The sequence below is a fragment of the Bufo gargarizans genome, chromosome 10, assembly GCF_014858855.1.
Source record: "Bufo gargarizans isolate SCDJY-AF-19 chromosome 10, ASM1485885v1, whole genome shotgun sequence".
Lineage (NCBI taxonomy): Eukaryota > Metazoa > Chordata > Amphibia > Anura > Bufonidae > Bufo > Bufo gargarizans.
In genome coordinates, this window is record NC_058089.1 from 118,528,426 (window position 1) to 118,542,315 (window position 13,890).

The following is a 13,890-nucleotide window of genomic DNA, read 5'->3' on the forward strand; positions in this document are numbered from 1 at the left end:
AGAAGCCATTTCCTAGACAGACTGTATATGACATTTTAAGGGTTTGTTCACACTTGCATATGAAAATATGGGTGTAAAATGCATATTTTCTTTAATTATTTTTTAAAAATAATTTGTGATGAGAAAAAAAAAAAAAATTGCAAAATCGGAACATGCATTTTTTAAGTTCTACCCACTGGCTTCTATGGGCTAAGAGCAGTATCAATACGGATCCGTTTTTGACAACTTAGGCTTCGTTCACATTTGCGTTTGTGTTGCTATTTTTCTGTTCCATTCCCAAAAAAAAAACAAAAAACAGCATCCGTTATTTTACGGATATCAACGGGGCCTGACAAACCTGAGCCAGTCAGTTTTTCATATGAAATATTGCACAAATGGCAAATTTGTTATACCAGTTGTGTGTGTTTGATAAATGTTCCTCAGGCTTGAGTAGAAGACTAGCTCAGCATCAGGGATATTGAGATTCAGGGACTTGGAATGCTCTAATTATTTAAAGGGGTAATCCAAGTTCTATAAATGCCCCCCGCTAATGCCTGGGCCCCTCCTATAGATTATACTTGCCTCGCTCCTGATCCCTGCGCGGCCGCAGCTGCATCTCCAATAGCAGGCCGCCACAGGAACAAGCCTAACGTCACCCGCGATGCTAGGGAGGATCGTTCCCGTTGCGGCCTGCTATTGGCTGCCCTCCTGACGTTGGAGGTTTCATCCGCACCACGGGGAGATGCAGCAGTGGCCATGCCGGTATGAGAAGTGACCCCAGTGTTGGGAAGCAAGTTAAGGACTACCTCTGTGATGGACCTGGGCATATGGGGGATCATTATAGATCTTGGAAAACCCCTTTAAGGGAAAATCCAGTCAAAGTGATCATACAGATGTGTGACAAAATGAGACTGGCCATATCTTTGACGTCCACCACAATGAAAGAACTCAAACCCCTTAGGTACGGCTCGGAGACTTCCGTTAACTAAATTAGACAATATTCTGATATATCATGATCGGTGGGCCTCTATGTACCGTGAAGTGCCTATGGCGCTGTTTCTGGAAAGAACGCAGACCATGATATCCATGAAAGTGCACTGAACTGCTATTTTTCATATATATCAGCAGAAAAATGACTAATTAGGTTATACTTGACAATGTAGGAGTATAGGCGACCTTTATAAATGTTATACCTGATACACTTGGCACCATCCGTAGCTGCCCTCAGACAATAGACATGCCGCACTGCACAGAGGTCTGACTACATAGCACTGAGAATAAACACCGCTGCAGTGTACATGGGGTACAGAGGTGTGCATGGTGCCTCAGGGTCCTTCTGGTGCCAGCCGCAGCTACAGGTAACAGGAGTTTACGGCATTTTCCGGGTGAGCGACGTACCTTTCCAGCTCGTACTCCTGCATTCCAACTCTTGCAGCTTTCATGACCTGTGGGCCAACCATGGAACAAGTGACGTTAATGTCTAATACTTAGGACCATGCCACTGAAGATTTTTAGCAAGAAGGAAGATCATTGAGATTTAAAAATAAAATAGAAGAAGCGACAAACGCTTTTACAAACTGTAGTTCTTTAGTTTGCCTTTTTTTGTGTGTGTTCTAACACAAATTATGTGTGCAGCTCTATTAATATTTGCATCAAAGGCTTCATTAGGATGAATTGACGTAGCAAACCCACAGCAAATTACAGCACAATGCATGGAAAAAATTAAAATCCACACGTAAAAATCAGCCATCGATTGATCCCAACGAAGTAATGGACACTCTGATCGAACCCAACAAGACCCCCGTTATACGTCAATGGGGTCCATAAGATGCAGCTGGTGTCTGGGGTGTGATGGATCTGCCACAGTGCTGCAGCTTCAATTACAGATGGAAGATACAACACAGATGTGAACAAAGCCTAAAAGCCCCCAAACACATTATACTAATGTCGGCCAAGCCTACTGGTTGGACCAGTCAACAGTCTAATGAATAAATGGAGCGCCCAACTCTCCTCCAACAGATCAGGACAGTGGCGATGGGGCGAGAGGTATCTGGCAGCAGCTCTCCATCGACAATATCTACAAACCGAGTTGGGGCCACTGAAGGTGTATGGGAACCTTTAGCTCTGTTCCATCTTATGTTTTTGCAAGGACAGTATTTTTTGACGGCAAGAAGAGCTCCTGCCAAATATATACTTAAATCCTGACTGATGCCATGATAAAACACAAAAGAACACAAAAAAATCTTATTATAAGTTATGTTCTAGCAATACGAGTGTAGGTGGCTTCCTTAGAAGCTCTGGCTGCTCCTCAGATAGGTTCACATTCACAGGGCTTGCTTCAGGCAATACATTTTTAGCACTGCACATAGGTTAGACTGCAGCAATATAGTTACAACAAAGTATAAGTACTGAATCGAGAAGTGGATGAGATTCTGCGACCTGGCAGCAGGAGCTCTGCGCAGATACTTGATATCTGTTACACTTGCTTAGTTTCTACCTGAATGCAGCAGCCGTCATCGTCAGGGCAGACAACGAGTCAGGATATCTAATGATCTCAGCCACTGCTATACATAGAAATGAGCTATACTGGGACAATCCTATTACCGACACATAAAAGCAACAATGGAATCAATAGTCACATTTCCCCACAGCCAATACAATTAACTGCGAAGAGGCAGACTACAAAGAGAAGACATGGCCAGACATGAAACATGGGTCAAGAACAAGACAAGAATGAGCGGCCGTGTGATAAGGAGTCTTACTTACTTCTTTATGAGCCTCGCTGGAGACGCGGTTGGTGTAACGCAGCACCTCCAGCTCCATGTCCGTCTTGAAGACACGACTGCAAAAGAGGAAAAACATACAAAAGTTAATAAGACAGCAAAGCAACACTTTTAAAAAATAATTACACTATAATAGTCTTGTCAGACAGAACCCTTTAAGAAGTTTCTTGAGGCTACACGGCGACCTTAGGCATGCAACACCAATATGACTGTCATGAGTTCCCCCCCGGCTGGTGCTGCCTCGGTGTGGCAGGGGACTACGCTTTGGCTTCTGCCGATTTGGTACTGTATTGATCTCTTGGTTCTTGACTTTTTGGCCTCCTTACGCATGCGCACAAACTCATTAAGTGCCCGCTTATGATGACGTCAGACGCCTAGCGCCACGCGCCTAACGTCACTTCCATAAAAACCCAGGCAGTTGAATGGCGTTTACACGTCATCCTGCACACAAAATGTTAGTATGACTAAGGTTTGTACCCACCGGCCACCAATGCGTTTATTGCAAGTACCTTTGTGTCGCTACCAACATACTACATCTTGCACCAGGCGTCCCTTGCAATTTTTTTACTGACCCGTATACTCTAGGACCTTTGGACCACCTTGGTTCCCCTTGGGCTACTTTCACACTTGCGGCAGAGTGATTCGGCAAGCAGTTCCGTCGCCAGGCAAAACGGATCCTGATCAGTCTTAAAAATGCCTGATCAGTCAAAAAAATTCATTGAAATGCCGGATCCGTCTTTCTGGTGTCATCCGGCAAAACGGAACCGGCATTTATTTTTTTCACCTTTTTTTCGGTCTGCGAAGGACGGATCCGGCATTCCGAATGCACTAATACATTCCTATGGGAAAGAAAAAAAAACGGCATTCAGGCAAGTCTTCAGTTTTTTGGGCCGGAGATAAAACCGTAGCATGTTGCGGTTTTATTTTTTGCCTGATCAATCAAAATGACTGAACTGAAGACATCCTGATGCATCCTGAATGGATTACTCTCCAATCAGAATGCATGGGGATAAAACTGATCAGTTCTTTTCCGGTATAGAGCCCTTTTGATGGAACTCAGTGCCGGAAAAGAAAACCGCTAGTGTGAAAGTATCCTTATCCAAACAGGCTACTTACCATACATGCTCCATCTTAATGTATACTGCTTTATTATACTGTGTATATGTGTGTATATATATATATATATATATATATATATATATTACACATACATACACACACACACATACACTATTTATACTATCTATGCCTTTACTGCCTATTCACCAGGTCACTAATTTAGACAATTGCTTTAAATGCCTTAATGCCGTCTATATTTAAGCTCTCTCCACATAAGCTGTCCTTTGTATGTACCTGTGATACCCAATTTTGCACTGTCTATTTCGAACGCACAGGGATCTCCATCGTCATCGCCCCCATTACCTAGGTCTAAGATAGCCTCAAGCTGAACGCCCTGGGATATCCTATTAAGGCTACATGCACACGAACGTTGTTTGTTTCCGTGTCCATTACGGGATTTTTTTGCGGATAGGATGTGGACCCATTCATTTCAATGGCTCAGCAAAAAATGCACACGGTGTTGTCCGCATCAGTATGTCCGTGCCGTAGCCCGGCAAAAAAAAATTAGAACATATCCTATTCTTGTCCATTTTAGGCATTGTTACAATGGATCCGCAAAAAAAACAAAAAAAAAAAAAACAATGGCATATGGATGTCATCCTTTTTTTTGCGGATCCGCAATTTGCCGTGTGCATGTAACCTAACTCACATCATATTATACTGCCATCTTTACGTCAATCATGTACCGGTATCTCTCTGTGAATTCCTCTGCAATGTAACAATCATGCTCTTTTTGTAATCATGTCATAATTTCCGCTACAAAATCATGTTACGCCTTTTAATTACATTATATTATCATTCATTATCTTTCTCGAATGTATCCCAAAAAATTTTCTTTGATGTTCTTGACTTTTGTCTATGCACACACCAGGCCGTGAACAAGGTCTAGGTTAGACCGAAACGTTGGCCAGTGGCTAAATATAATTTTTCCGGAAGGATTACAACAAAATAAATAAAATAAGAAGTTTATGCGACAGAACTATAGACTGCCGTGGTTTTTTGAATATTTGGGAATCCAGTTTACCACTGAGCTCCGCCATCCTAGAGGAGTGCAGGCATGCAATCTGACACGACCGCGACAAAATTTTTTTTCACAAAAAATGTAAACCTGATGGCTTTTTCATCGCAAGGCACTTTTCCATCATAGAGCTCAGCATAAGTCACTTGCGGCAAGCCACCATATTTTTTATTTTTTTTTGCGTCTAATGAGTCTTGCAAATCCTAAATTACATTGGAGTCCCAGCCAAATCGCACCCTAAAGTATTCATGCAACTATGACGGTGAGCCAAAAACTACCCGCACTCTGGCTGTAGAATTTATTTTAATCAACTTTCAGAAAAGGCAAACTGCATCATTTTTCAACATAATCTCTTCTTTTCAAGGTTCATAAAGCTGGAACTACACTGTGACAGTGCATCGCAACTAGTGAAAGCGAACGGGGTCACATTACAGCTCACAAAAAATAAATCCAAACCATGCTGGGTATCACGCGACCGTTGCGTCGTAGAAACTTGCGGGTTCACCTTCATTAGCTGCGATGCAAGCAGAACTACACTGCAATCTTTCGCTGTGCCACGGCCAAAGTCACCATGTAATAAGCCTCAGACTAGTAATACAGCCTTTTCAACTTCTCTAGGCATTTAGGAGCCTGGTAAAGCCGAGTCAGAGCTCTTGGGGGAGCTGTGCATTACTCGGTGATGACCCCTGAGTCTTGTATAGCAGCGCTCTGCCCACCCGCTGCAGTCTTCCTGCCATTAGCCCCCGAGTCATTGTGCAATCTCTTTCACATTTGATGAGAGCGCTAGGATGAGATTCCCAGCTCCTCTTAGGCACTTCAGACTCAATTATTATCTGCATTTACAGCTATCTGGCATTCTATTTCATGTCTGAGCCAAGGCGGCCACCCCGCAGATCACAATGGTTTTGTGCCTGAGACACTGCGGTTGGCGCCCTGATCTTCGCAGCGATACATCCAGTCTACAGCGATAGGACTTATATCAATAACGGAGGCCTTTTATATTGGCAGATAGGAGGCTGCGTCTCTCGATTCTATCTCAACCTGAGAACAGTTCTTCTTTAAGACCGGGCCTATTTTCATTTTTACATCTTTGATTTTTCCTCCTCATGTTCCAAAAGCCATAACTTTTATTTTTCCGTTCACAAAGCTATAGGAGGGCTTATTTTTTGCGGGACAAGATGCATAGTTTTAATTAATGCCACCATTTAATTTCCATGTCTGGTATTAGAAAAAAGGAAAACAATTATTTGTGTGGCAAAACTGAAAAAAAAAATACGGAATCCCACCAAGGTTTTTGGGGTTTTGACATCACAGCGTTCACTATGAACTAAAAATGACCTGACGTTCTTATTCTGCGGCTCAATACGAATGCGGCGATGCCAAACTTGAACAGTTTTTTTGTTTTGTTTTACTATTTAAAAAAAAAAAGTAAACCTTTAGAAAAAGCAAAATTTTCTTTGCATCGCTATATTCTGACAGCCATAACTGTTTTATACTGCGGTCTACAGAGCTTTATAAGGGCTTGTTTTTTTGCGTAACAAACTGTCGTTTTCATTGATGCCATTTTTGTAGTATATACAACGGGTTGATCGTCGTTATTCAATTTTTGGGGGGGACGAAATGACAATAAAATGGCAAATCTCGTGTTTTTCATTTTTTTTTTCTGTTACTGCGTTCACCGCACAAGAATTTTTTTAAAATATTTTAATAGTTACAATTACATTTTTTTTATTGTTTATGTATTTTTATATGTAAAATTGGGAAAGGGGGTGATTAAAACGTTAAATATTTTATTTTTTTACTTTTTTAAAAACTTTATTTAACTTTTATTTTTTTACAACAATTAGCCCCCATAGGGGCCTTGTACATGGGATCTTTTGAGCCCCTCTCCTATTCACCATCATAGAGATCTATTACGGCGAATAGGATTTTTACACACTCCATTCTGCGCTATGGCAGGTCTGGATCGCTTCAGCAGCGTCCAGGCTGCCATGGCAACCGATCGGAGCACCGCTGCCATGGCTCCGATCAGAAGGAAGATGGAGCCGCATCACTTCACAGGTGCCGCGATCAGCCTTGAGGAGTTAAATGGCAGGGACGGCACGATCGCTGCTTACTGTCAGTTGGGCCGGATGCTGGCTGTAGCATACAGCCGGCAGATCGCGCGTATGGAGCGGGCTCACTGCAGAGGCCGGCTCCATACATCCCCTGGCACGCAATGACGTAACTGTACATCAAAATGCGTGAAGGGTTTAAAGGGACTTCTTAAATATGATACTCGAGCAATAACCACTAACAGGCGTCTCCTGTCCTTTTTGGATAAATAGGCATTACGTTTTCATCTTATCATAACACTCATTCCTTAAAAATAAAAATAAATCCTAAATGTACATAAATTTAATTAAATCTTTACTAAGGGTTAGAGCTTCATTTTTATTACAGAATTCCAATTCCTAGATCTTCACTTGTGGAATCCAATGATGACACATTTCCTGCCGAGTCCAGTCACCACTAGGGGGAGCTTATGAGCCTACTACATACTGCTCACACTGACCTCGATACTAAATCTATATAAGGCCTCCTTACTGGTGTCTGCAGCCAGAATTTACTGTCACTGAATGGAGCTATTCATGGATCAGAACCAGGACATAATCAGAGAACTGGAGGATATTACACGGAATGTGGCTTGCATGATTTTGTACTTTGAATATATTTTAGTTTGCTAATTAAAGCGGTTTTCAGGACATGTAAACCGGGCTTAACTATACAGAGCATACCTGTGAGGGCTCATGCACACGTATGTTTTTTTTTGTCTGTGTCCATTCCATCTTTATTGCGGCCCATATGCGGAACTATTAATTTCAATGGGGCTGCAAAAACCCCCACAAAAAACGAAAATGACTGTGTGCGTTCCGTATGTCCGCAAGTCCATTCTACAAAAAGATAAAACGTCTTAGGCCTCTTTCACACAAGCGTGTCCAGATTAGGTCCGGATGTGTCCCGGTGCAATGCGGCAAACCCGCACGAGTAGGTACGCAATTGCAGTCAGTTTTGACCGCATTTACGTCCGGTTGTTCAGTTTTTATCACGCGGGTGCAATGTGTTTTGCACGCGCGTGATAAAAAAACAACTGTGATACCCAGACCCGAACTTCTTCACAGAAGTTCGGGTTTGGGTTGAAGGTTGTGTAGATTGGATTATTTTCCCTTATAACATGGTTATAAGGGAAAATAATAGCATTCTGAATACAGAATGCATAGTAAAATAGGGCTGGAGGGGTTAAAAAAAAATAAAAAATATTTTAACTCACCTTAATCCAGTTGTTCGCGCAGCCGGCATCTCTTCCGTCTTCTTTTTTGATGACGTCACTACGCTCATCAAATGGTCATTCACATAATCCATCACCATGGTGATGGACCATGTGATGAGCGCAGTGACGTCACCACAGGTCCTTTACCCAGGACCTGAAGAAAGAAGACAGAAGAGATGCCGGCTGCGCGAACAAGTGGATTAAGGTGAGTTAAAATATATATATATATATATATATTTTTTTTTTTAACCCCTCCAGGCCTATTATACTATGCATTCTGTATTCAGAATGCTATTATTTTCCCTTATAACCATGTTATAAGGGAAAATAATAATGATCGGGTCCCGATAGTCACCTAGCAACCGTGCGTTAAAATCGCACCGCACTTGCTTGCGGATGCTTGCGATTTTCACGCAACCCCATTCATATCTATGGGGCCTGCGTTAAGTGAAAAAAAAACGCACAAAGAGGAGCATGCTGCGATTTTCACGCAACACACAAGTGATGCATGAAAATTACCGCCCGTGTGAAAGGGGCCTTATTCTTGTCTGTTTTGCGGACAAGGACAGGCATGGACCCCCCCAAAAAAATAAAAAGCATGAAAAACACGGACGTCATCGGTTTATTTTGCTGATCTGTGTTTTGGGGACTGCAACATACATACGGTCGTGTGCATGAGCCTTAAGAGAAAGTTTTTAATATACTGATTGTTCCGAATTTGCAGGGAAAGGCCTCGCCAGTCACATGAAGCTCTTACTGGCCATAGAAATAATGGCTTATAATACACAATAAACACCAAAGGCTCTGATGTAACCAGGCTTTGGGAACCAGAAACTACTGTCAGCTTAACGACTCTAAAGGGACTAGAAACTTATTTTATGTCCTGAAAACAGAGATTTTCCCTCAATCCTCATTCAACTGTGTAATCTTCTTAATGCAGCAAGCAAAGACTTAGGGGAATTTATGCTATAAGTATGAAGCCAGGACCTGAACGTCACATAAAGACCCACAGGGATGGCCACACCAAGCACAGAGAAATCTCCAGCATACCGTACGTATATGGATCAAACCCCCCCAGAATGAGCCAAAGACTTATAACACGATATAATAAAAGTTACCAGAAGTGCTAATCCTCCCACACAACCTTCACATCCTCGACATGTGCGAATGACACAACACATAGCAGGAGAAATTTCACAGAGTTAATTAAAACGAAGATGAAGAATCTCACAGCTCATAATGACCAGCACAGGTTCGGAGGAACCGCGCAATACAACCCTCAGTATGTGAACACAATCGACTGCTCTGGACCTTGCTTCACACCTCTGCCGCCCGCCTTGTGGCTCCAGATGCCAATTAGATATGTTCAAGAAACCTTTCAACTTCTGATTAAAATACGAGAGCGCATAAATGTCACGCTCTAAAAATAGTTCTGGACACGGAGTGTGGAAGGAAGAAAGAGGGCAGGAACACTGCAATGGAACCATTAATGAGAGTAGATTTACATATGGATGTAATGAGACCACTACTGCCCACTAAGTATAGAAATACAATAGCGCTAAAGGTGGATTTCGAGGGGGCGAGGTGAAGCCAAGCTTGAGGAGGTGAAGTGCTGCATTTACATGCGGCGATCACCTCCACAGTATGAGGACAAGCGTTGGCTATTGCCATCGCTCGTCCTCATACGGTTGCCTTGTTTCTGGGCAGTAGTTCGCTCTTTAAACCGTCCAATCTGCTGCCCAGAAATGATCATTTACTTGCCAGCGCTAGCGACTGTTTCACCCAATGAACAAGCGTTTAGTTCGTTCAATGGGTGATCGGCTGCACCTTTACATGAGCAGATTGTTGGGAACAAGTGCTGCGGGAACATTCGTCCCCAATAATCTACCTAAATATAGGCTCATCGAAAAGCACTGTAATACTGCATCCTGTGTGCAAAAATATAAAACACTGCTATGATTCAGACCTAATGCTGTAAATATTGTAGCTTTGATTAAGGCCTCTATAATGTCAAAAGATTTAGGAAGTATCTTCTGTTCCTGCTGATTTAAATTTTTCTAAGCAAAGGCTAAATTCATTCATGGATGCTGGTCTTGTCCTGTACACTCCTATTTTATGATACCGCCTCCTATGTACAAGAATATAACTATTATATTACTGCTCCTTATCGACAAGAATAACACTACTATAATACTGCCCCCTATGTACAAGAATATAACTACTATAATACTGCCTCCTATGTACAAGAATATAACTACTATAATACTGTCTCCTATGTACAAGAAAATAACTACTATAATACTGCTCCCATGTACTAGAATATAACTACTATAATACTGCTCCTATGTACAAGAATATAACTACTATAGGGGGCGGAGCCTAGCCACGCTGCTGAATGGCCGCACGAGCTTGAGCTCCTCCAGCATTCCGGCTCCTTTGCCCTAAATTAAGCTATAATTTGCACTAATATGGGGAAGACTGGCAAGGACAAGTCCAGAGGCAGTTCAGAGACGACCCCACTACGCTCCAAGCAGCCAGAAATGGAAAAGTTCCTCAGGAAAACTCCGAGGCTTGCTGTGCAGAGAGGCCCTAACATGGCGGCATCCATTACTCACGACTCCGATGCACGATGCGGGAAGTGGCTCTGATATCTCAGATAGACGCCCACGCGACCCACCGCTTTCTGAACGGACCCTTAAGAGAGTCCTTGATTCAGCTCTCTCACCTCTCAAGCAAGGCTTATCTGACATTAAAGATGACCTGAAGCATCTAGGCCAGAGAGTTGTCTCCCTGGAGTCTGCTCAAGAAGACATCATGATGTACGAAAGTAAAGCCGCAGATGTATTGGCGGCCCACAAGGCCTTATTGAATGATGCTTTCCTGAAACTAGAAGACCAGGAAAACCGCAGTCGCAGGCGGAATATCCGCATACGGGGCCTACCTGAATCGCATGCGGTAGAGGCCTTGCCGTCAGTAGCGCGCGAAATATTCTCAAACCTACTGGGCGCAGAGAGGGCGGCCGGAATAGTGATCGAGCGTATACACAGGGCATTGCGCCCTAGACCAAAGCCGCAGGAACCACCGCGGGATGTGATCTGCGGCTTATTGAGCTTTGTCGACACTGCGGCCCTCCTACAGAAACAGCGGGAATCGGAAGCCCTGGAGTACGACAACGTACCGATTCAGATGTTTCAAGACCTGGCTCCGTCCACTTTGGCCAAACGGCGCCTGCTGCGGCCTCTTCTGGATGTCTTGAAGAAATCATCGATTCCATTCAGATGGCTGTACCCTTTCGGGTTGGCGATTTCCAGAAATGGTAAATTACTCACCGTTCGTTCTCCTCAGGATCTGGCCTCGGTTTGGGAAGCGCTTGGGGTGCCCCCGGTTGACATCCCTTCCTGGCTCCCGGCCGACCAAGATGGGCCCCTACCAGCTCCACCTCGTGCTGCTAACTGGCAGAAGGTTTCGGCTGGGAAATCTGATCGTCTGGGAAGGGGCAGGATGGAAAGGAGCCCCACCTGATCGCCATTTTCTAACGCATGACGACCCATGTGGTTCCTGCTAGCTCTCTCCAGGCCTGGAGGTGACTGTTTTTCATTCTCAGGTTTCTCAGTTTTATACAGGTCCTTCTCAAAAAATTAGCATATTGTGATAAAGTTCATTATTTTCTGTAATGTACTGATAAACATTAGACTTTCATATATTTTAGATTCATTACACACCAACTGAAGTAGTTCAAACCTTTTATTGTTTTAATATTGATGATTTTGGCATACAGCTCATGAAAACCCCAAATTCCTATCTCAAAAAATTAGCATATCATAAAAAGGTTCTCTAAACGAGCTATTAACCTAATCATCTGAATCAACTAATTAACTCTAAACACCTGCAAAAGATTCCTGAGGCTTTTAAAAACTCCCAGCCTGGTTCATTACTCAAAACCGCAATCATGGGCAAGACTGCCGACCTGACTGCTGTCCAGAAGGCCATCATTGACAGCCTCAAGCAAGAGGGTAAGACACAGAAATAAATTTCTGAACGAATAGGCTGTTCCCAGAGTGCTGTATCAAGGCACCTCAGTGGGAAGTCTGTGGGAAGGAAAAAGTGTGGCAGAAAACGCTGCACAACGAGAAGAGGTGACCAGACCCTGAGGAAGATTGTGGAGAAGAACCGATTCCAGACCTTGGGGGACCTGCGGAAGCAGTGGACTGAGTCTGGAGTAGAAACATCCAGAGCCACCGTGTACAGGCGTGTGCAGGAAATGGGCTACAGGTGCCGCATTCCGCAGGTCAAGCCACTTTTGAACCAGAAACAGCGGCAGAAGCGCCTGACCTGGGCTACAGAGAAGCAGCACTGGACTGTTGCATGTCATTCGGAAATCAAGGTGCCAGAGTCTGGAGGAAGACTGGGGAGAGGAAAATGCCTGAAGTCCAGTGTCAAGTACCCACAGTCAGTGATGGTCTGGGGTGCCATGTCAGCTGCTGGTGTTGGTCCACTGTGTTTTATCAAGGGCAGGGTCAATGCAGCTAGCTATCAGGAGATTTTGGAGCACTTCATGCTTCCATCTGCTGAAAAGCTTTATGGAGATGAAGATTTCATTTTTCAGCACGACCTGGCACCTGCTCACAGTGCCAAGACCACTGGTAAATGGTTTACTGACCATGGTATTACTGTGCTCAATTGGCCTGCCAACTCTCCTGACCTGAACCCCATAGAGAATCTGTGGGATATTGGGAAGAGAAAGTTGAGAGACGCAAGACCCAACACTCTGGATGAGCTTAAGGCCGCTATCGAAGCATCCTGGGCCTCCATAACACCTCAGCAGTGCCACAGGCTGATTTACTCCATGCCACGCCGCATTGAAGCAGTCGTTTCTGCAAAAGGATTCCCGACCAAGTATTGAGTGCATAACTGAACATAATTATTTGAAGGTTGACTTTTTTTGTATTAAAAACACTATTCTTTTATTGGTCGGATTAAATATGCTAATTTTTTTAGATAGGAATTTTGGGTTTTCATGAGCTGTATGCCAAAATCATCAATATTAAAACAATAAAAGGCTTGAACTACTTCAGTTGGTGTGTAATGAATCTAAAATATATGAAAGTCTAATGTTTATTAGTACATTACAGAAAATAATGAACTTTATCACAATATGCTAATTTTTTTAGAAGGACCTGTATGTAGGAGTTCTCCTCCTCTGCTGTTCTTTGTTTACTGCTCTGTTTACCATGACAGGTCGATTAGGAGACTTTCCTTTATTTTTCCTGGACATTTTTCCTGCTGTTGCAGGTATCGCTACCCCTATGCAGGGCAAGGACCGGCGAGTTCCCTGTGCTGGACATATTTTGGTTGGTCCATTGTTAGAGACCGCAAGGTGCTTTACTTGCCCCCTCGTCAGCTCAACCCTGTCTGGGCTGACGATAAGTGAAGCATTTACTTCTCTCTAGATCTCATGTTTTCTGTGCTGGTTTATTACCGGTTTGTTTTCTTACTGTTTCATTATTTTGTCGTGTTTTGTCTATCCCCTTTTTCTACCTTCCCTTTCCCTGCTCTGAACTACTGGGTGCTACTAAGCATTTCCATGGTCACTCTGTGTAGGCATTTGTGTGATTTACTAATGCAATGGCGTCTATTGTAGTTGCTTCTTTAAATGTACATGGTTTGAACGAGCCATGCAA

General features: G+C 43.3%; 1 protein-coding gene across 2 annotated transcripts in view; it reads right to left on the minus strand.

Annotated features, from left to right (window-relative positions):
- Positions 1–13,890, minus strand: part of PEPD (peptidase D) — a 206,995-nt gene that overhangs the window by 124,522 nt on the left and 68,583 nt on the right. Inside the window, exons 8-9 of one of the 2 annotated variants that reach the window (XM_044270723.1) lie at positions 2,746–2,821; positions 1,378–1,424 (exon numbers count right to left, since the gene is read on the minus strand). The exons of the other annotated variant lie outside the window; for it this stretch is intronic. Coding sequence (XP_044126658.1) covers positions 1,378–1,424; positions 2,746–2,821 — 123 coding nt within the window. The remainder of the gene's footprint in view (positions 1–1,377; positions 1,425–2,745; positions 2,822–13,890) is intronic. 2 annotated transcript variants of the gene reach the window in all.